Source organism: Rhinopithecus roxellana, chromosome 10 (genome assembly GCF_007565055.1).
Source record: "Rhinopithecus roxellana isolate Shanxi Qingling chromosome 10, ASM756505v1, whole genome shotgun sequence".
In the NCBI taxonomy this organism is placed as follows: Eukaryota; Metazoa; Chordata; class Mammalia; order Primates; family Cercopithecidae; genus Rhinopithecus; species Rhinopithecus roxellana.
The window spans coordinates 123,101,543-123,126,009 of NC_044558.1; the positions used below are offsets into that span (position 1 = coordinate 123,101,543).

The following is a 24,467-nucleotide window of genomic DNA, read 5'->3' on the forward strand; positions in this document are numbered from 1 at the left end:
TATTTTGCAGTGCAAGGCCCTGTGTTAGACCTTCTCCCTTGTCTGCTGCCATCTGGTCTTACTTAGCCATAGAAATGTAACCGTCTCCGTCTAAAAAGGAAATTCTCTAGCCCAGGCTGCTTAGCTTTGGATTTGGAGAGAGTGTGGATCTTTTCCCCAGTGTTTCCACTTTCCTATCCATACCGGATTTTCCTAAAGAGCCCTTGGGAGGTCTCTAACATTTTAGGCTGTCCTAGCTGCCTTTCTAGTAGCGGCAGGTGGTGCTCTTTTGACATTTTCTTGTCCCGAGACTTACAGAATCCTGAGACGTCAACCATGCGAGATCCAACTATCTCAAAGAGGATGGATGGAGTCTTCCTTCTAGGCCATTATCTTACTGTGGATACTTTACCCTGGAATTCTTGAGTGACCCCATAGGGGCCATCATCCAGCCCACTCTGACCACAGAGCTCCTGGCCTGCTGAATTTCGCTAAAGGGCCTGCTTAACTTCATGTTCCCCTCTCCTGAGTCCTCTATCTTTGCTCCTGGGTGCAACCAGCAGGGTGACGGGTCATTTAACCCTTCTTACGGCCAAAATGTCCAGCCTTTCAGAGTGATAATAACCCTGGGCCAACACATGCATACAAACATTGGCTTCCCAGTGCCTTAGGTCCTTTCTCCTCTGCAAAGGGAAGCTCAGTTGGCCCTCGTAATACACAATTAGACTTGATGGATGCAGATTGTGGCACGGAGGGAGGTTCCAGAGAAGCAGAATCTTCAAGATGAACATTCTGAATTGATTGTAAGGTTTCTGGAATTAGTTCTCTAATCTGTTAGATTTAATTGCATGAGTGACTCCGTTTCCAGTGTAAAGACGGCACTGGTGCCCTATGGTGTGATGTGGCAGTAGAGTTAGGTAAAACATCACCACCGAATCCTCCCGATCAACTGCTTATAAAAGACAAGGTTCTGGGTGATTATGTATTTTATACCTTAGAACATTTTAGCGAAACCGAGGACTACAGTGAAATGAGCTGCTTGTTTCTAACTGCACTGGAAAAACTGGGGGAAGGAAACAATGACCTTAGGACTTTGAATTCCCAGCTCAAGCTCTGTTCAAATAGTCTGAAAACTTTGATGTCTTCCCTGAAGGAAATCTTTATTTTCTATAGCTGCAGGGCTTAGATCTCTGAAAAACAAAACCCAACCAACCCCAAAACAACAACAAAAATCAAAACCAAACAAAACAAACCATGTTCTTATTTTGCAAGGGCATAAATTGTAATGATCCCATTACAATATAAATGGAATACCTAACCTTTCAGGATTTCTTCTGTTAAAGTGGTGGCATTGATGGAAAAAAAAGGGATCCCCAAAATTAGAATGGGAATGTATGGAAATATCCAAACCGAGCTAGGGACATCAAAACTCTAAATGCTGCTGAGTCGCTTTTGCCAGTAGAGGTCGCCCTTCCACCATTGCCTGTAGAAATTAACAGGCAGTTTCCTCCCATGACGGAAGAATCTGTAATGCCCTTCCTTGCATAGAACAATTCTAGGTCTAGCTAACAGAAGTCTAATTTGAATCACCAGCACAGAGTCACAACTCCAGAATCAATTTCCAGACTTGAATCAGTTTCCAGACCCAGAACGCCTTCAATTAAGTGAGGACGGCTAAGTCTGCAGAGGAAGGATTCTGTTAAGCTGGCTAAATGTATACAACTCAATCTTTCACTGACTCTTCCTCAAAGAGACATGTGACCACGTACCTGGGTGACTCCTAAGTCTGTCAGTCACAGACTGGGTGATTGTGCATTGGAATAAAAAGAAAATAATCAGACTTTGGGGGGATTACTGGACACTGGCTCGGAATTAACGCTAATAGCAGAAGACCGAAAACATCACTGCCTTCCACAAGTGAGAGTAGGAATCTGGCAGATTCCCCACATTAACTGAATGACCTGTGACGTTAGAGTGATTATGATAGGACAGACCAAGAGGAAGCCACTAGAACTGTTTCTACTGAGGAAAATAAATCAAAGCAATACCACATTTTTTGAAAGACTACTGAGATTAGTACCACCATCAAATATTTAAAGTAGGGGCGATAATTACTAATAAATCCTCACGCCACTCACCTATTTGGACTGTGCAAAAAAGAGATGGATTTTGGAGAACGACGGTGGACTGTTGTAAACTTCACCTGGTGGTGACTCCAGTTGCAGCTGCTGTTCCAGATATAGTTTCAATCTTTAAGCAAATTAACCCTACTGGATATGCATCTACTGATCTGGCAAATACGTTTTTCTTAATATCTGTTCGCAGAGACCACCAGAAGCAGTGTGCTTTCACTGGAAGAGTCCAGCAATACACCTTCACTGTCCTACCTCAGACACAGATCAACGCTCTAGTCATATGTTATAATTTACTCCACAGGGAGTTTGATCATTTTTCATTTCCATGAGACATCACACTGGTCTATTATATTGATGATACTGGACTTGGTGATTGGACCTCGTGATTAAGAATTAGTGACTACTCTATTGATGAGACATTTGCAAGCCAGAGAGTGGGAAATTAATCTGACAAAATTTCAGGGAACTTACTCCTCAGTAAAAAATTTGAGGGTCTAATGGTGTGAGGAATGTCAAGATATCCATTCTATGGTGAAGGACAAATTATTGCATCTGGCCCCGCCTACAACCAAAAAAGAGGCCCAATGTCTAGTGGGCCTCTTGGGTTCTAGAGGCAGGATATGCTCTACGTCAGCACCAAATATGTGGCCCCATTTTCCCCATAGCCAGTTTTCAAAGTTCTGGGAATCAAGGAGTGATTCAGTGAATCAAGGAGTGAATCAGTGGCCCACACACTTTTATCTCTAGTGATCCACTAGAAAAAATGTTCTTCTCGTTCCTATGACCTTGTGCTCTGCTGGTCTAGTGGTCTGAGTTCCAAAGAGAATCATTCTTCCACCATGGTCACAATAATAGTTCCTTTGAACTGGAAGTGAAGACTGCCACTTGGCCACTTTGGGTTGCTCATGCCTTTGAATCAGCAGGCCAAGAAAGGAGTTACTGTACTGACTGGTGTGGGTGATACAGATTCTAAGGGAAAACCGGGCTTCTAATATACATTGGAAGTGAGGAAGAGTGTGTCTAGAATACAGGAGATCCCTTGGGGGCATCTTTTAATATTTAATACTACCGTGTTCTGTAATTAAGGTCATTGGAAAATCACAATTCAATTCAGGATGGTCCAGACCCTTCAGGAGTGAATGTTGGTGTTACTCCATTAGGCAAAGAAGCACAGCTAGCTGAGATGCTTGCTGAGGGCAAAGGAAATATTAATAAGCACCAACTATGATTAGGTAACTGTTGCAGAAATGAGGACTGTAATTATTGTATTTCTTTCTTATTTTGCTATGCATATATTATTTATATGTAAAGTCTGTACAAAATATATTTTTGTGTGTATATATACAAAGAATATATACATATATAAAAATATATGTATATGTATATATGTATATTCAAATAATATACATATATTATTTACCTGTTGATATACTGTATATAGAGAGAGCACAAATATTTTTTATTTTCCTCTCTTTCTTATCCTTTTATCATTTAAGATAAGATGTATTAATAACAGTGAACTTTACATGTATACCTGCCATCTGCCAGATTCCTACTCTCACTAGTGAGATACAGTGAAATTTTCAGTCACCCAGATACATGGTCATATGTCTCTTTGAGGAAGGGTGGATGAAAGATTTAGCTATTTAATGTTACATCTCAATATTTCAGTTACATGATTATCAAGAAGAGTGAATGTTACACAAAGACTTTGCATCCTTTTTTTGAGGAAAGGTTTTGCATATTCTTAGTTGCATGCAAGATAGTTGTGTCATTTTAGGCAGAATTATGCCTTTGTTATCATCTTCATTTGGAGATTAAGTATGGTTTAAGGAGATTATGTATGAGTATCAGATTGACAACGTGTGGACTGTGATGATTTGTTTTACGTGTAGACTTGGCTAGGTTTCAGTACACAGTCATTCAATCACACATCAGTCTAGATGTTGCTGTGAAGGTATTTTGTAGATATAGTTAACAGCTACAAATAAGTTTACTGTATGTAAAGATCATTCCTAATAATGTAGGCGGACCTTATCCAATCAGTTGAAAGTCCTGAGGTTTTCTGGGGAAGGAGAAATTCCACCGTAGACTGAAGCATCATCTCCTGTCAGAGTTTCCAATCTGTCCTTCCTATGGCATGCCCTGTGGATTTGGGATTTGCCTACGCAGCCCTCGCAATTGTGTAAATCAGTTCCTTGCAATCATCATTCATTCAAGCAATCAATCAATCAATCAATCAATCAATCAATCAAACAATCTCTCTTCCTTTCTCTAGCTCTCGTTCACAAATTTTTGGTTGTTTATTCCTCTACCTTCAGCATCCGCTCTCCCAGCTGACACTCCAGAGGTCCAATTGCCATCCCCACCCACTGCTGAGCTCTCTCCAGTTCTGGCCTTTATTCTATCTTCTTGTTCTGACCTCTCTTTGGAGGACTTTCATCATTGGTTCCGATCTTGGCTCTGATTCTCCCTTACCATCTCAGTTTTTCTCATTTTCTCATAACGTCACATTGGGTCCTGTTCCTGCAGCACTCCTTACTGACATCATTGGCCTCCTCTCTGCCATCAGAGGCCCCTCTGACATTGGCCTGCACATTTTCACTACTTTTTTTCCTCCTGCCCACAAATTGCCTTGTATCTTCTGCCTTCAAAGACTTTCTGGCCCCTGGGTTCCACTCATCTGTCATGTGTTCTTACCTCACCTTCACAGTTGACTTGCTTATCTTGGTTACCAGGGCCTTCTCTGCCATGAGTCCTTGCTCCCCACATCTCCTTTCTGGCTCATTCTTACCACTGTGGTTCTGCCTCCCCAGCCCTTTGCATGACTATATTTCATGTTCTTGTGGGACTGTCTTCTGCCCTCACAACTTGCCTTTTCCATGCTTTTCCTGGAGCAGGCAGGCCCAGGATCCTGTTCCTATATCTGTGTCTCACTCTGTTTCGGGACACCTTCTCTCACGATATTGTCTTCTCGCCAAACTTGGTCATCTTCATTTATCCCACTGATTCATATTTCTTTTATCTGCTATCACCAGTCACTCTTCTTCATCCTCCTTCGACTTCACTGTATCTCTAACTAACACTAACTCTGACTCAGACAGGGCATGGCAACTTGATGAACACTGTCCCAGGGAGTTTACCTCCAGATGATTCTATTTATTGGTCTTGAATTTCCCAATAACCTGGAAATTGACTGTCTATTTCAGCCATCTCCTGGCGGCTGGTGGCTGCCAAGAACTTGTCCCATCCCTCTTGCTCAAACTGGGATATCAAGCAGAGCTTTGTTCTCTTCATCAGAGACCTCTTCCTGAGAAGACCCCAGAGGCAGACATATGGATGCCTGTACCCTCTATCTCCTCAGCACTGAAGTCTAGGAACTTGCATATGTCAACAAAGATTGGATTTCTAGATTTGAGAGGAGAAAGAAAATAATGAGATATCATTCCCAAAACATTTGAGGCAAAACCACTGAATGGATTATTATGGGACCATCCTAGAATCACTTGCTAGACTCCATCTTAGAATCACATGAGAAGTAAACCACAATCCCCATGTCCTTGTGTGAGCTGGATGCAAACCAGAGCACTGACACAGCTCTAGCAGGGTCGGAATCCTACGAACTTGGTGAACCATTAGCAGCATGAATGATGTCAAGTATTCTCATGTCCATCCCTCTACCCAGCGAGTCCTGGATGATTATTATTCCTGGAAGTATTTCTGTGTTTTAAAATAGCTTAGTCTGAAAATTAGTGAAACAAGACTGGGCGCGGTGGCTCACACCTGCAATCCTAGCACTTTGGGAGATGGAGGCAGGTGGATGACGAGGTCAGGAGATTGAGATCATCCTGGCTAACACGATGAAACCCCGTCTCTACTAAAAATACAAAAACTTAGCCAGGCGTGGTGGCACGCATGTAATGATGATGGGTGTAATAAGCAGAAACCCTGCAGCAGTCCAGATAATTATGTCAGAGAGACCACCTGTTGCATATATTCTACGACAAGTTTTCCCCCAGTGCTAATGTTTTGGAATTGGAAACGTCTTATCAATGACTTGCAGCAGTTTAATTGGCAACTTTATTTTTGCTTTCTAATTGATATTAAACTTACACCTTATAATTGAAAGGACCTTAGATTCAATAAAATAAGTAAATATTTATCTTGTTTAAGCTTGTTTTGCTTCTCAGACACCTACAGCTGAGTTCACTTAGCATATTAAGTGATATAGCTATTTGCTGGAAAATAGTAATTAGGCATACAAGTGAGATAATAGTTTTCCTGCATGAATTACCTTTGTACTATGTTAAAAACAACCAGTTGACTAAATTTGCCTGGGTCTATTTTGAGCCTCTCTTTTCAGTTTCACTCATGTATATATCTCTACTTCGACAATTCTACCTGATCTTAACGAACTTAGTTTTATAGTAAGACCTGAAATTGAATAGTGTAAGTCTTCCATTCTGCTTGCTTTGGGTTTAGCTTGCTCTTCTTTTTCTGTTTTTCTTTTTTTTTTTTTTCCTTTAAGTAGATGCTTGGATTATAAATTCTACATTATCTCCTTTTCAAATATAGGCATTCAATATTATGCATTTCCCTCTAAACTCTGCTTAAGCTAAAATCCATTAGTTTTGATGCTTTATGTTGTTATTTTTATTTTTTTATTTTTATTTTATTTTATTTTTTTGAGACAGAGTCTCACTCTGTCGCCCAGGCTGGAATGCAGTGGTGTGATCTCCACTCACTGCAAGCTCCGCAGTCTCCCGGGTTCATGCCATTCTCTTGCCTCAGCCTCCCGAGAAGCTGGGACTACAGGCATCTGCCACCACGCCCGGCTAATTTTTTTGTATTTTTAATAGAAACGGGCTTTCACCGTGTTTGCCAGGATGGTCTCGATCTCCTGACCTCGTGATCCGCCCGCCTCGGCCTCCCAAAGTGCTGGGATTACAGGCATGAGCCACCGCGCCTGGCCTATATTGTTATTTTTATACAACTCAGAATACATTTTAAAAATTTCCCCTGATCCTTCCTCTTTGGCCTATACATTATTTAAAAGTCTGTTGCTTAATTTCTAAATATTTAGGCACTTTCTTTCTTTTATTGATTTCTAGTTTATGATTTGAGCTATACATTTTATATATCTATATTTTCCATATTTGTAAATATTTTCAGATTTTTATGTCCCCAAATATGATCCACATGAACATTTCATGTGCACTTGAAAAGAATGTATAATCCCTGTTGTTGTACAGTTTCCACTAATGTCAATTAAATCCAGTTGGTTGATAGAGTTGTTTAGTTCTTCTGTTTCCTTACTATTTTTTCTTTTTGTCTATTAGTTTAATTAGTTACTTAAAGAGGTGTTTACGTCTCCAGTTACAATTGTGAATTCGTCCATTTCCCCTTTCAGTTCTGCAGTCTTTCCCTTGGTGCATGCACATTTATAATTGACCCTTGTTACGGGCTGTGGGGCCCAGAGAGTGGGATATTATGGGCTGAATTGTACTACTCCAAAATTCGTATTTTGAAGTCCTAAACCCTCAGTATCTCAGAATGTGACTGTATTTGGAGACACAACCTTTAAAGATGTAATTTACTTACAGTGAGGCCATTGGGGTGGGCCCTAATCCAATCTGACAATGTCCTTACAAGAAGAAATGTACACAGAGAGACATCAGAGAGGTACAGACATTGAAAAGATGCCATTTGAAGGTACAGCAAAAAGGTGATCATCTGAAAACCAAGGAGAGATGTCTCAGAAGAAACCAAACCTGCCAACAACCTCGATCTTGGACTTCTAGGCTTTAGCGGTGAAAAATAAGTTTCTGTTGCTTCAGCTGCCTAGTCTGTGACACTTTATTGAAACAGCCCTAGCATATTAATACAACTCCTTTATCATTATGTGATGTCCCTCTTTATTCTCAGGAGTGTCTTGGGTAGTTTTGTGTGTGTGTCTTTTCATATAGCTCTTACTTGTTTGTTGAAAGTTGTACATCTTCATCTGTCTAGGACAGTGGGAATTGAATTAAAATGCTTTTGTACTTGGAAGTGAGCACACAGGTCCTTCTCCTAGGTCTTTAATGTGGGGTTTGAGTTAATCATGAAGAGTTGGAGCCAGGTGCAGTGGCTCATGCCTGTAATAGCAACTGTTCATGACATTGCCGTGGGAGGAACCTTTGAGACCAGGAGTGTGAGAACAGCCTAGGCAGGGCACGGTGGCTCACGCTTGTAATCCCAGTACTTTGGGAGGCCGAGGTGGGCGGATCACAAGGTCAGGAGATTGAGACCATCCTGGCTAACATGGTGAAACCCCATCTGTACTAAAAATACAAAAAATTAGCCGGGCGTGCTGGCAGGTGTCTGTAGTCCCAGTGACTCGGGAGGCTGAGGCAGGAGAATGGCGTGAACCCGGGAGGCAGAGCTTGCAGTGAGCTGAGATCGCGCCACTGCACTCCAGCCTGGGTGACAGAGCAAGACTCCGTCTCAAAAAAAAAAAAAAAAAAAAGAAGTAAAAAAGAGAACAGCCTGGGCAACATAACAAGATGCCCATCTCTAAATAAATAAATAAGCAGAGTGTGGTTGTGCATGGCCTTCTGGAGGCTAGGAGGGTGGATCCCTTGAGCCCAGGAGTTCAAGTGGGCTATAAACACATGACTGCAGTCAGCCTGGGTGAGACAGAGTGAGATCTTGTCTCTAAAAATACAACCAAACTAAAAAGTGTTGGTTTGGGTTTGTGATTTGTTCTTGCTGTGATTATCCTCATTGTTTCACACACTTTAAATTCCTGTAATGATAGCTGGTGCTTAATCTGGAGATTTGTTTGCCAGAAAAATATTTTCTTCATCCTGGGCATTTTAGTTTCCATTTGCGCAGTGCCTTGGAGAAGATCACTTGGCACATTCTGATTTCTCTTCTTTTTCTCTTCCAGCAGCATTCTCTTTCACTCCTTTTCGGAAAATGCTATCTTGGTAGTGCAAGGCAGTGAGTGGAAGGGGAGATTGCTGTTCTCAGTGGAACTCAGTCTTAGGCACTGAGTGAGTGCCTGCAATGTTAGTGCCTGGCCTGCTCAGGTCTCTGCCCCTACCCTGGATATAGTCATTGGTCCAGTGTGTATTCCTGCCCCTCTTACAGGAGTAGACTTTGTGTTTTGGCTCTTTCTCCCACCTGCAATGCTGTTCCCCCAGTTCTCTAAGGGTGGAGATGTTTGTTGCCCTTCTCCCCAGCACACACAGTAGGTCTTTTATTTTATTGTGTAGATAGCAGACAGGGGAGAAGGTGCTCTGTGGAATTTCATGCCACCTCTGTATTTTTTTTTTTTTTTTTTTTTTTTTAGATGGAGTTTCACTCTTGTTGCCCAGGCTGGAGTGCAATGGCTGAGATCTTGGCTCACTGCAACCTCTGCCTCCCGGGTTCAAGCAATTCTCCTGCCTCACCGAGTAGCTGGGATTACAGGCATGCACCACCACACCCGGCTAATTTTGTATTTTTTAGTAGAGACGGGGTTTCTCCATGTCAGTCAGGCTGGTCTTGAACTCCCAACCTCAGGTTATCTGACCACCTTGGCCCCCCAAGTGCTGGGATTACAGGTGTGAGCCACCTCGTCCAGCCGCCACCTCTGTATTATCACTGTTTTCTCTCTCCAGGTCTGCATCACAATGGATACGAAGAATTTCTGCTTGTTTCTCATCATTTCTGTGAGTGTCTGGTGGAGTTTGTAGAGAAATAGCCTGGGCGAGGTGGTGGGATTCTCTAATCTCTGCAGACCCCAGGAGCTTCACACTGTTCTGCCACCCTACACTTAGCTCTAATCCATCTTTCAATTATCCTGGCTGAATTCTTACTGGAATCTGGTGTTGGATTTCTCTATCCTGAATAAGTGAGATGTGTCTCCTCTCTCTCGCATGTGCCTATCACCATAGATTTTGGCCAGTTGGTTGTTCTACAAAGTTCATTCTTCAATGGATTTGAAAAATGTTGAGAGGTTAATTTGGCTATTTTCCATTATAGAAGGGGTAGCAGCATTTCTCTGAGATATCTGCAGCATGGAATTGAAAGCCATACATCTCCCTTACTTCTTTTTATGCCTCTTTCCCTGCCTCTCTGCCCTCCTTCTCCTTTTTCCTTCATACTTCTTATTTTGTTTGCCATATGATGACACTTGGATACCCTGGATGGACTAATAATCCTTTTTTTTTTTTTTTTTTTTTTTTTTTTTTTTTGCCATTTTAACTTTAACTTACTTGAGAACTTGAGAATAATTGCTAGAAAATGGTTTTATATTTCTTGGAGTAAACATTCTTCTGTAACCTTTTATCTGTTTTTTCCTTTTCTTTTTTGGGAGATGTTTAGAAAGGGACATGCTTATGCATAAATCATACACTAATTCCTTTTAGATTCTTGTTTATTCTTGAAAGGGAACAATTGGGTCTGACTCATGTATTTACTTAGGAATGAGGTGAAGAGGTAAAGCTTAAACTGGAGGAAGTATGCTTCCATTAAAATGTGTTGTCTTAGACCACCGTTCTCCTAAATCTGGTTTATTGTTTGCTGAGAGACATGTTTTTCTACATTTTCACATTTTTCCTTTTGATTGTGAGCAGGAGATATAAGATTCTTAGTGAAGTCATTCATTGCGCAATGGCTCCATGCTATTATTTATTGTTGATTCCTTAGAGAGCACTCGTTTTACATGCTTTTTAGTTACTCCCTGCTTCCTCTTTCTTGCTCATTAAAATTGAGCTCTAGAAGAACAAAGGTCTCTTATCAATTCCTAATTCCATTCTTGATTTGGCTCATGGTTTGCTGCGCCTGACAGAGTCTTACAGTTTGACATTTGGGGTAACGCTAGTTTCACTGAAGATATTAATAGGTTACTTCTCTTTTAGTTTTTCTTGGTGTGGATTTCTGTGAAACTCAGGAGGGACTTTTTCCCTCAGATGTCTCAACAGCTGCCCTTTTCTAAGTTCTTTCAGATGGCTGATGTTCAGCCAGGTTTGTAAAGCACTGCTAGCTATCGGGTTTGCAGAAACTGAGCTGTTGGCGTAGTTTGTGATGCTAACATACTGAGTCCCATGCTGAGAACCCTTATTTAATATTTGTAATTTAACATGTACATTGACCTTATCACTGAGAAGGTTTAAAGTAGTGTCCAACCTCCATTCAGCAAAACTTCAATTTAAATTAAGGCAGAGTTAGCTAAATGTTAGCTATTCTCTGGAAATACTAAATCTAAGTAAGAGATACTGTTCTGCCTTCCCTTTCCCACAACATCATCCTTAATTTCAGCTGCCATGATATCTGGCTGCAGCCTTTATGAACATTGCAATAAACGTGGGTGCCAAAAGCATATACTAATCTCTTAAATTTCAAAATGGAATCTGCTAAGAAGCAAGGGTCCTTTGGAGACAAGAACTTGAGTATAAAATATACAATGAATTTCCCCTCCTCCTAGCCAAAAAAAAAAAAAAAAAAAAAAAAAAAAACCTCGAAGGTAATCATGTAATTCAACAATTCATTCAACTAATATTTGCATAGTTAATAGAACATGAAGTTGAAACTTTTTTCACATACTTTCACCAAGTTTGTAGCACAAAAAATTCACTGCCAATGTGGGAGATGCTGTCATCTCTAAATGTTAAATCTCACCATAGCAGTAATGTGTTGAATCACCATGAGATATGAATTTTTCGTGGCATAGTCATTTTGACTTTCGTTCCAAGATTTCTTAGTTTCAACAATCCAGTGACATTTTCCCTTATGCACCTTTCCAGTCTTTGGCAGGGCATGATTTAAGAACAGTAGCAAAGTTGAAAGAAACTGAGAGAGGCCGGGCGCGGTGGCTCAAGCCTGTAATCCCAGCACTTTGGGAGGCCGAGACGGGCGGATCACGAGGTCAGGAGATCGAGACCATCCTGGCTAATATGGTGAAACCCCGTCTCTATTAAAAAATACAAAAAACTAGCCGGGCGAGGTGGCGGGCGCCTGTAGTCCCAGCTACTCGGGAGGCTGAGGCAGGAGAATGGCATAAACCCGGGAGGCGGAGCTTGCAGTGAGCTGAGATCTGGCCACTGCACTCCAGCCTGGGTGACAGAGCGAGACTCCGTCTCAAAAAAAAAAAAAAAAAAAAAAAAGAAAGAAACTGAGAGAAAGAAAGATAAGCAATTAAAAGAAATGTAAAACTGTATCCTAATGACGTATACTAATTGCAGGGTCTCAAATTTGGTTATATTATGTGCTAAGCTTTCTTTGAAAAAAGTGTGTGCTTTGTTCCAGGGTACATTTGAAAAAAAATTAAAAGAATTGAAGTCATGTGTATATTCATTAATTCATTCACTCATCCATCCTTTTTCCCTTTAATTTATTCTTTTAAAAATATATCATGGTTTGGCCAGGTGCCGTGGCTCATGCTTGTAATCCCAGCACTTTGGGAGGCCGAAACGGGCAGATCACAAGGTCAGGAGATCGAGACCATCCTGGCTAACGCGGTGAAACCCCCGTCTCTACTAAAAATACAAAAAGTCAGCCGGGCGTGGTAGTGAGTGCCTGTAGTCGCAGCTACTCAGGAGGCTTGAGGTAGGAGAATGGTGTGAACCCGGGAGATGGAGCTTGCAGTGAGCTGAGATTGCACCACTGCACTCCAGCCTGGGTGACAGAGAGAGACTCCGTCTCAAAAAATATATATATACACATATATGTATATATATATAAATACATATATGTGTATATATATAAATACATATATGTGTGTATATATATAAATACATATATATATAATGTTTTCTATGAGCCAGGAAATGCACCAGACACTAGGATAAAACAATGAACATCCAAGCTTCAAGGAACTAAAACTTTAAAGGAAAAATAGAAATTACAAATTTTAATTAGTTGTCCACTAGCACATCAGAAATGTTGGGAGTTTATATCACACTAGAATAGTTATTCACAAGCAAAATTTGTGCTATAGGTAGTCCCCCAAAATCAAATAGATTCATCTCTACTATCACACAAAAGGATCTTGACATCTAAAAATGTGCTCTTAACAGCTAGTTCTAATTTATAATATTTACCAGCAAATTTAGATGATGATACAGGGTATTCTAGATATACCAATAATTTAGTATTCCTGTAAATAAATATTCTTTACACAGACAGACACACACACACACACACACACACGACCTGAAGTCATTGAAAGTAAACAAAGCCAGACAGATCCTGGAGGGGGGATGACACTTCAAAGAAGGTATGGCAGGGCAAAAGTTTATCATTTTTACAATTGTTAGGCTTAGGTCAATTTTAGTTCCATGTAGAGTGCGTAAAACATCATTAAAAAACCTGTAGCCTTTCTAACCTGAATAACCGGAGAACAGAGTTAGGAGAAACCACAGATGCTGAAAATGAAGAACCAATTCCATAAAATCAAAAACATAAAGGGGGTGCTCTAACTTGTGTGTACATTTTTTCCCCAAAATCTCTGACTGATGCAAGCACAAGCCAGGTTACAATAAGAACAAGAGAACTGGACTGAGATTTGACCTGCTGCCCCAAAGATAGAGATTTAAATTTAAGTCCAACTACACCAATTGCTTGCTAAGGAAGGAAAATTGGCCAGGTGCAATGGCTCATGTCTGTAATCCTAACACTTTGGGAGGCTGAGGAGAGCACACTGCTTGAGGCAGTTTGAGACCAATCTGGCCAACACCGCAAAATCCCATCTCTACAAAAGATACAAAAAAGTAGCCAGTCATGGTGGCATGTGCCTGTAACCCCAGCTACTCGGGAGGCTGAGGCAAGATACTTGCTTGAGTCTGGGAAGTAGATGTTGCAGTGAGCCCAGATCATGTCACTGTACTTCAGCCTGGGTGACAGAGCAACTCCATAAAATAAAAAAAAAAAAAAGGAAAATCAACACTTTCACTTTTTTTGGAGAAATATATGAGAAAACAGAGACTTCTCAATATAACTTTTACAGTGTACAGTATATAATCTCAAATGCCTTACATGAAAAACCAGAAAAATATGACCAATTCTAAAGGAAAAGGACAATCAATGCAGCCCAATGTAAGGATGATGCAGAAGTTAGAAGTATCAGGCAAATATTTTAAAGCAGCTGTTGTAACTGTGCTTAATGACATAATAGGAAATATGCTTGCAAGTAATGAAAACATAGGATACCTCAGCAAAGAAGGACAGTAGGAAAAAAGAGCCAAATGAAATTTAGAATGAGAAATATAGTAAAATATTTTATATAAAAAACATCTCTGGATATACTTCAAAACAAGATTTAACAGGCAAACAAATTAGTGAACTTGAGATTCTCCAATATGAAGAAAAATGTTGGAAAATTTTCAGAGCGTCAGGGACTTGTGGGATAATATTAAAACATACGGCATACCTAGAATTGAAGTCTCAAAACTTAAGAGAAGAGAAAGAATAAAGCAAAACAAGTTGAAGATATAATTGAATTTTTTCCAAATTGCTTAAATTCATAAATTTACACTTTCAAGAAGTTCAGCAAAGCCTAAGCAGGGTAAATATTGAGAAATGTATATGTATGAATAAGACAGTCAAACTCCTTAAAAGACAAAAATAAAAATCTTGAAAACAATTTCTGCACATTACCTGCAGGAAAACAATGATGCAAAAATCCTTCATCATCCTCATTATAAACTATAGGGGCTAGAATACAGTAAAAAAAAATCTTTAAATTGTCAAAGGAAAAAGTAACTGTCAACCAAGTATTCTTATCCAGTGAAAAATCTTCCAAAAATTGTGGGAAATTTAAGGCATTTTCAGAAAATGCTAAGAACCCCTTGACAGCAGATAATCACTATAGCTAATGTTAAAAGAAGTTTTCAGGCTGATGGGCAATGTTTCTAAATGAAAACTTGAATATTCAAGGAAGAACATAAAAAATGGCAAACATCTGGATAAGCATAAAAGCATAAGATAAACAACATATTTTCAAAAGACATTTGGTCTTGCTTACAAATTAAGTTCATACTGTTGCCCGGCTTATAAAGTTCTTTCTTAGACTGATGTAATGTACCTAAATCAAGCCCTTTCTGAATAAGTGTATAATTATGGTGAAAGGTAGAGCAACTATGTAGCTGAAAAATTTTAGGACATATTTAACGAAAACTATAAAAACTACATTTCACTTCTCTGATAGACTAGATAGCTGGAAGCAGTGTTTCTCAAACATTTTTTATCATAGACTATAAAAAATAGATTTCTAAAGTAGAACAAGATAGATAAATAATAGTTTATTTATAGTCTGTCAAATAGCAACTTGGATTTGTATAGTTCAGGAACTTCAAGACATACAAACATGTTAGCGCATGCAAAGAAACAACTTTAGGAGAAACAACACTGTTGTTTCTTTGAAGCTGTTTTCACTACAGGACAATTATAACCTGAAATAATTAGGTTAAACATATTGCTTTCCTTGTAAGAAATGAGGAAATCGCTAATGGAAGGCACTTAGCTAGAAGCAGAATGCGGAGCAGCATTTGGTAAATGAGTTCAAAGGGCAAGGTGGCCCTTCATGGTAATAATCTATATATTGGTGCTGGGATTCTAAGAACAAGCCGTTGGTTACTGAAAGATGATGGCAGAAATCAATGAGCTTTTCATCCGTCTGAAACCTTAAAAAGGGCCTCAAGACATCCAAATCATTAGCTACACTCTGCCCTCTTAAAGGTGAAAATACAATTAATCTCTGGAAGAAATCATCCTTAGTTTTTCCTTATGAATCCCATTATTGAGGTCAACCAAATTTTAAAAAATCATCAAACACTTCAGGAAACAAGCCAACATAGCAATAGGAAATCCAAAGAATGAATTTGGTCACCGAGGACTTTAGATATTTGAACAATCCTATGTATTATGAAAAATAATGTTTAAATCATTTTAAGAAATAAAAGAAGAAATAAAAACTGATCACATAGCAAAAAAAAAAAAAAAAAAATCAAAAGCCAGTAAGTTTGAAAATACGTCCCTAGAATCAAAAACTCTTATTGAAATTAGAAACTCAGTGAATGAGAGCAGATTAGGCACAGGAAAAGGGATAATTAGTGAATTTGAAGATATATCTGAAAATATTGCTAAGAATTCAGCACAAACTGACAAGGACAAAATGTGAAGTTAGGTGAAATGGAGGATAGAAAGCAGAGGCCCACTCCACATCTAATTTGAGTCCCAGAAAGAAAACAAAGAGAAAGTAGAGAAAGAATTTGGAATGATGGTTGAATACAGCAACTATGTTTTACTTTACATATTTTAAGTCTATGTTGCTATTTTAAGATCAAACACATTTAGATTTGGTGTACTTTCCTAATCAATTGAAAGTAGAACCTTAGGAGAGGTACCTCATACATCTATAACAATAGAATAAGGGTAAGAAAACAGATTTGGAAGCATTTAAAGCCAGAGCTTTATTATCTCCCTGTGTCACAGATATAAGGACTACAAGAAAATGCTTTTGCTTTGGGGATAATGTCTCACAAAGTTAAGAAAAATATTAACTTATTTTGTATGATACAGTCTTTAGATTGTGATTGAGGGGGCTTGGGAGCATCAAAATCCAACTTAAAGTCTTAATGAATCCTCAGAATTTGATTCTAGTTTATAATTTGGACACGATGAATAAGCTATTCTAATATAATTGTTGTAAAAAGATATATAATGTTTCAATACAGAATTAAAATGTAAATTAAAATATTAAAATCAAATAATCTAAGAAAATATAAAGGCCATCTAATGACTTTTAAAATATGCAAATACATTCATATGAGAGAGCAAAAGAAAGACTAACAAAATTACCATTTAAAATTCTAAATATGTAATAACACTAAAAAATTGAAAAATCATCTGCAATGACCATGAATTTTAAGCGAAAGAAATTTTAACCCTAACCTGTACTTGCACATACCCCAATAAAAAATAAAATAAAATACAGTTATTTCAATGAGATACTTTTAAATTCATTTAAAACTCATGGTATAAGCTCATTTGTCTCATTTTGCCTTGTCCCTTTACATATTCATATTTTTATCATAATTATAATGAGTCCATTAAAAGCAGTGATCTAAACCATCTGTCTATTGTGATAGAGAAGTTTCTCTTCTACTCAGATATTGCCAAAGAAAATCAAAGCTACTGTTCACGCTTGGTTACTCAGGAATTTGACAATACAAAATAACATTACCTATTGAGGTGATTGTTCCAGATTTGTTTTCTCCAGTACAGTTTTTCTCTTTGGGCTCATTATACAATTTAGTATTGGATAATGAATAGTATGTCACGCAGTGTTGAACTAGACAACTAATGAAACAAGAAACATGTTTTTCCAATTAGATGCAAAGCCCAGAACCATTAGTTTGTAGTTATCCCATGAAGTCCAATAATACGGAAATTCCATATCAAAAGTTAAATGATTAAAAATTTAAGAGAAAGGAGGGGCGCGGTGGCTCACGCCTGTAATTCCAGCACTTTGGGAGGCCGAGGCGGGTGGATCACGAGGTCAGGAGATCGAGACCATACTGGCAAACACGGTGAAACCCCGTCTCTACTAAAAATACAAAAAATTAGCCGGGCTTGGTGGTGGGCACCTGTGGTCCCAGCTACTCGGGAGGCTGAGACAGGAGAATGGCGTGAACCTGTGAAGTGGAGCTTGCAGTGAGCCAAGATCCCACCACTGCACACCAACCTGGGGGACAGAGCAAGACTCCGTCTCAAAAAAAAAAAAAAAAAAAAAAAAATTAAGAGAAAAACATAACTACTTTTTCCAAGATTTAGAGTCTCCTTTGCACTCTTATTAACCTTAGCAATGTTAACTTTAAAAGAATTGGAAAAAAATATGACCAGAATAAGCACCTGAATTTTTTCCTGGAACTGTCATAATTACTTTAATAAGCACAAAATGTCCAGCTCTGGATATGACTCATATTTAGATCGTTTGTGTTTAGTGAGTTCCTGGTAATTATATCAGGTGTCACCTGGTTGATGTTTTGTATGTTTTGGCTTTGGTTAATGATTTGTTCCTTTGAGATTCTGCATATAAATGCTGCATGTATGAGATAGAGTTAGTCCAGAGTAGTTTTTTCCTGCAATGAAGAAAATATCTGTCTTTCTGTTGGCCATTTAACTGAAATTATCTTTGATAATTTATAGTCTCACAACAATGTATATTAGGTTATTAGTATTGACCATCTAAAACCACATAAACATATCTGAAAGTAATAAAAGTAAATATTTAATAGTGCTTGCCATTTGCCAGGCATTAACACAAGATACCATATTCACAATATATTTAATTCATTTAATGTATTAAATATATAATCTCTAATTCTTATGTTGATACAGAGTACTTTTAATCCTTCAACATAGATACATCATAATATAGTGTATCCAATGCAAGAATTTTATTAGTGATGCAGCTGGGGTTTGAAAACAGGTCCTAGGTCTCTAGAATATCCATGAACAATGTTGCCTTCTAGAGAAACTTTTTAAGAAGATATTTTGTCTTTGAAATCTATTAGTAACACATCAATTTTAGTAGCAAAAAAATCTATTTTGCTAAAAAACTATTTTAGTAATGAGAAAATCTATTACCTTAACCTAATGAAAAGAAGTAGAGTAGAGATTTTTAATGCTAATTATTTTTGCTTCCCCTACCCCCATTTTATAGCCCTAATTAGGCTATTGGCTAGTTACATTAAAGTAGTTAAACCACTTATCTCTCTGGGCTTCAGACTGCTCATCTAAACTAGACTTTGCTGATTTCTGGAGTCCCTTCTAGTTCTAAAGTTCTACAGCTCTGCTTATTTACTTGTAATAGATAATGCCATTCATAACTTACTAATATAATTCTCTAAGATTCAGTCACATAGACACTGCATTGACCTTTTCTAGGGTTTAGTTTAATCTGGAAGTCTGAATTACTGGTAATACATATCATCTGTATATTATCTCTGTTCTGTAGATGTTCTTAAAGAACTTTTCCCCAAGCATTTATTCAATAAAACATTAAAATAATTGCCATATGAATAACTGGGCTATGTCTGGCTATGTCCAAAGTACATTAGTATAAATTTATAATGCTCAACTGAATTGATTTATTTTAGAAAAATTTCTCACCTGTTGCCACAAGATTGATGATGCTTAAGAGTAGTTAATATAAATAAGCATATACAGAAATAGAAGTCGTAATTTAATTTGCTTTCTTCTGAACATGCTTTCAGAGACATCTGTGTATATCCCAATATCAGACTGCACTAGGAAATTCACTGCATGATCTTGATCATAAAATAAACAACCAATCTTGGCATCTCTTCTCTTTTATCATTAAGATGAATTTATTATATTTTATCACATGGTGAAATTCTATAGGAAATCCCTAATTTTAGTTGTGTATCAAATTTTACACTTTTTGTGAAGTCGTACCATATTGTTTAGGAACCATTTAAATAGAAAACACAGTTACAACAAGTTATAAGAAAAATAATACCTTGAGATGAACAAATAATATTACTAATTCCTTACTCAAAATATTCAGTACGATTACTATTACCAGAAGGATAATATTATTGCACATCCAACGTTAAGGACAATTCCATGGTGGTGAGAATCTACAAAATTGAATAGATTTCCCTAGTAAACCCAACAAGTAGTTACTTAGATGGTAAGAGATAAGAGAAGACCAAATAAACTTTCTCACCTATCATGTTCCTGAGTTACTTTCCTTTGAAATATGTAGACCTTCTTTCTTTTTTTTTTTTTCCAACACAAAGCACACATATGCGTGTGTTCTCTGGTTTGAATAAATACGATTTTTTCTTTGTGGATTCACTGTATACATTCCCCAGTACTGATCTTACTTATGATCACTGTCTGTGTCTCTGTCTTTTTTTTTTTTTTTTTTTTTCCAGAAGGAGGAGTCTGCACGATCTCTGCTCACTGCAAGCTCCAGGGCACTACAGGTGCCCACCACCATGCCCGGCTAATTTTTTTGTATTTTTAATAGAGATAGGGTTTCACCATGTTAGCCAGGATGGTCTCGATCTCCTGACCTCATGATCTGTCCACCTCGGCCTCCCAAAGTGCTGGGATTACAGGCATGAGCCACCACGCCTGGCCTCTCTGGGTTTTTATGTAAGACTGTGAAACTCTTAAGATTCTCTAATAAGCTTATTGACAACCCCCACTTATTTGAGTTGATCTTTTCTGTTTCTCCTCTTATATAATGTATCCATTTCCTGTGATACATCATTGTAATTCCATGAAATCATACATTTAAACATAAAAGAAATGTTAGAGATGATTTTAACACAATACCCATGTGTTAAAATGGATATATTCAAGTTCACAGTCACACAGTTACTTGAGAGCAGAGCTGGTCTCTTGACTACCAGACTAGTGCTGCCTTCGGTATCCACACTTCTCATTGCATTTGAAGTACTCAAAAGATAATAAATAAACCAAATAAAAGAAGTTGTACATTTAACTTTAGGCTGAAAGTTTAAAACAGCAGTCTCTGGTACATACAAGTTACAGTACATTGTTTCCACTAGATACGTGACATAAACACACAATACACTGAGAAAGTACTGAAAATAGCTGATATTGAAATACAATCATATCAAGACTGATTAAGTGGAATGTTTATTTGGTAGATTATTATTGAGTGCATTGTTTCATGTTCTAATTATTATTGTTATTAATGAAAACATCTTTAATAAGAATTTATCAATTTTCAAAACATCAAAAGAAGTCCACATATTTTCACTCATCAGACAAAACAGTCAAAATTGTAGGAGTCAAGTCAGTCACAGAAAGAATGTGGTGATATTACTATACGTTTCATTTTTTTTTTTTTCTCCTTTCTTTTCTTTTTTTTTTTCTTTTCTTTGACAGGCTTTTGTTCTGTTGCCCAGGCTAGAGTGCAGTGGCATGATCATGGCTCACTGCAGCCTCTACATCCCAGGTTCAGGCAATCTTACTGCCTCAGCCTCCTGAGTAGCTGTGACTACAGGCACGTGTCACCATGCTCGTTCTTAAAATTTTGGGTAGGCATGATGTCTCTCTGTGTTGCCCAGGCTGGTCTCAATCTCATGGGCTCAAGCGATCCTCCTGCCTCGGCATCCCAAAGTGTTGGGATTACAGGCGTGAGCCATTGTGCCTGGCCACTACACATGTTACTAATATGAAGAACTGAAATTATGGACCCCTCAATTTAGGAGAATAAAATTGTAGACTTCATAAAAAGACTAACATAAAAGATATTGATCACTCTTTTAGGCCTCTGAAGTAAGATTTAAGCCAAGCATAAATTTCTGGGATATTCTTAGTTCAAGCACAACCTCTCACTGATGTCCTGCTAAGCTTCCTGGTGACATTCCCTTATGCTTTGTATCTTGGAGAACCAATGAACATTCATCATCTAATGAGATTCATTTATTTATTCAACCATTTATAAATTATTTTACTTATCAAGCATCTGTTAATTTCCTGCTCTATATTTAGTACTGTGTGAGGTGCTAGAAACACAAAGATTCATAGATTAGGTAGAAAGATTCAGCATTTTCCAGCCTCTGAAATGGCAAGGAATGTGATAACCTTTAGGAGCAAAGAAAAGGCCAATAGCCACAGCAAAATCAGTGAAAGTCATGAAGTTAGAAGAGATCAGGAACAATTGTGTAGGACTCTGTATGTAAGATAACAAAAATCTAATCTATCCAACAACTCTTTCCCTCGATGATGATGTGACACGTGAGAACAAAAGTTGCATTTATCTAACACCACACATATACAGCACAAGAACAATATGATATTTGACTTCTGGTCACAAGCATAACTATAGGTAGGTAATTTAATCTTCATATAGTTCGTTTTCTCATTTTTAACATTATAAGATTGAGCTAGATCACATTAAAAGAGGTCGCCCCCAAATCCCTAAACTGGGAAAAAGAACAAGGTTTTATTTATAAAAGTTCAAACCATAAACAGAAAGGCAATTAAACCCTGGAATGCAGAATCAAAACTATTGATTTTCTTGCTTAAACTGAGTAAAATAAGCTCTAGAAAAAAGAAACTAACTGCAGGACATTTCTGAAGCATAAGGGAATGAGACTGCAGTTGTAGTCCATGTTATTTTTCAAATTATGTTTCACTATTTCATAGGAAATGAAAGCACCTAGGCTGGAAGAAAAGAAAGCAAGTTAGCCTCTGCTGGGCAAAATAGAGAGGTAAAGTTTAAAACAAGAAACAAGATGCTTTTACAACCAGAAAAGGGCACACACTGGATTCATTTGATAACTATAAACTTTTGAAAATATAAAGAAGAAATGCATTCCTTGGAAATACGGACAAACAAAATATCAGATTCATTCCACAAGGGCAAATGCAAAGGAGGAACTTTAAATTATTTAAAACACCTATACAAACTCTATGATACAAAAATCCTTACCCTAGAGCAGAGAATGGAACTGTAACATGACAAAGAAATTCCCTTAATACTTCAGGGAATAGAAAAGACACTGGCTGTGGAAATCTATAATTTTTGAGGGGGTTTTGTGATGAAGGCACCATGTTAAGTTGAGGCATATGCTTATCTCCTCTGGTTCCAGAAATATTCAATTACCTAGTCATTCATTCTAGACTTGATAAAATTATATCTAACAGTTCATGTTTTCTTAAGTTAGCTCAACATTTTTATCCTGTTGATATTGTAAAAGAATAAATAACAATGTGAGTAAATTGCCACAGGTGTTTTTCCCAGTGGAGATGAATTTATCACATTATGTTAAAAGGACAGACTTGATTGAGAGTGAGCAAAGCTGTAGAGCAGAAAGGGGTGATCCCGCTAGCAGTTGCTGTGTGAATATAAACATTCATCACAAGAAATCAAGAAATAGAGAGGCTGCGAAAACAGAGGCAAAGTTCTACACATTAAAATCAAAGTTACAATTTATTTTATGAACCAGACATTTTACTTCATTAAAAACATTCACTCTTATTCTTAATATTCAATGAATTTTGCTTTGAATCCAGTCTCCTATTTTCAGTTTGGCAAATAGAGACACAGGATAGAAATAAGGGAGATTACTAGTAAAATCTTCATTCTAAAAGGCACCCTAAATCCAGCTTACCAGATCTCTGAACTGGAGATGGGAGTTCTAACGGGGAAGTCCTGACAGTTTTGATGTCAGCATAGACTACGTCTCCAGCCAGTATATAGACCGAAAAGAGACAGAAGCCCACAAATGATGTCCCACTGAGGGAACAGTCATATTTCTGCAAAGAAACTTCTGGTAAGTTAAGTAAATTGAGATGACAGATTTCCTTCTGCTCCCCAAGTGGGTGGTGGACTCTTCCTCCATGAATAAATGACAAAACCAATGTGTTCAGTCTTACTAATCAAGGTAACAGATTTCTTGAAGACTTGTATGACGTGGAAGAAATTACTAACCATAGAGTAGATTCTCGTTTTCAGTTAGTTTTCTGCCTAAACTTGAAATGCTTTTAACTTTTATTAATACCACAGAAGATGTCATTTTCTTCTATAGACCACTTCCTCTTTTAGTTCAGGCGTATATTCTCTGGCAGAAACTCTGAGTATCCAGCATCTTCTCCAAAGTAGGATAGCTATTTGGGAAACAGAACAAGAAAAAGAAGGGATTTTATTATGAAAGTCACAGAAAGGGGCACGATGTCTTTTATCCTCCTCTCGAAATGCATTGTATATCTAGATAGTACCTTTAAAATTCTGAAAGCTATTTGCTTTCCTGTATGCTTTATAATATTAACATTAAACTGAGGTAAAACATGAATTATGCAGAGGACTTCTGAACTAAAAAATATATAAGAAACAGAAATAACTCTGTTAAAATAATTCAGGGTAATGGCATAAAAGAAAAAAAACTGATTTTAAAATGAGGTGTTCAGAAATTTACCATTGAATACAACATAGCAAACACAGATTTTATCTCCTATTTCTTCTAAAATTCCACCAAATTGTATTAAGTGAATAAAAATTTGTAAGTCTAAAACAATAACACAGAAAGACTCAGGGTTCTATTAGTTAACGAAAAATTTCAACGAATTCCTGGGAAATGGAGAGTAGATGGAGATGTGATCATTGATGAAGAAGTAAAATGAGAGAAAAATGCAGCCAAAACCATACAGAGGGAAATAATGGAGGAGAGGCTCGCCACCTGTGAAACCGTCATAGGACATAGAACTCAGAAATGTCAGATATGAAAAATGGCAGGATCCAGTAGCTTATGACCAGTAGATTAACTGGAAATCTGCATATGGAAAAACTGGTTTACTCAATACCCACTCAAGTACATT

At 37.8% G+C, this 24,467-nt stretch overlaps 1 protein-coding gene across 1 annotated transcript; it reads right to left on the bottom strand.

Moving 5' to 3' along the window:
- Positions 1 to 4,614: 4,614 nt before the first annotated feature.
- CLECL1 (C-type lectin like 1) lies at positions 4,615 to 23,586 on the bottom strand. Its single transcript, XM_010376689.2, is given in 7 exon segments — positions 4,615 to 5,522; positions 7,716 to 7,847; positions 11,760 to 11,879; positions 11,881 to 11,930; positions 23,264 to 23,423; positions 23,426 to 23,482; positions 23,485 to 23,586. Coding segments are annotated over 7 exon segments (639 nt in total). The 3' UTR covers positions 4,615 to 5,504.
- Positions 23,587 to 24,467: the final 881 nt, after the last annotated feature.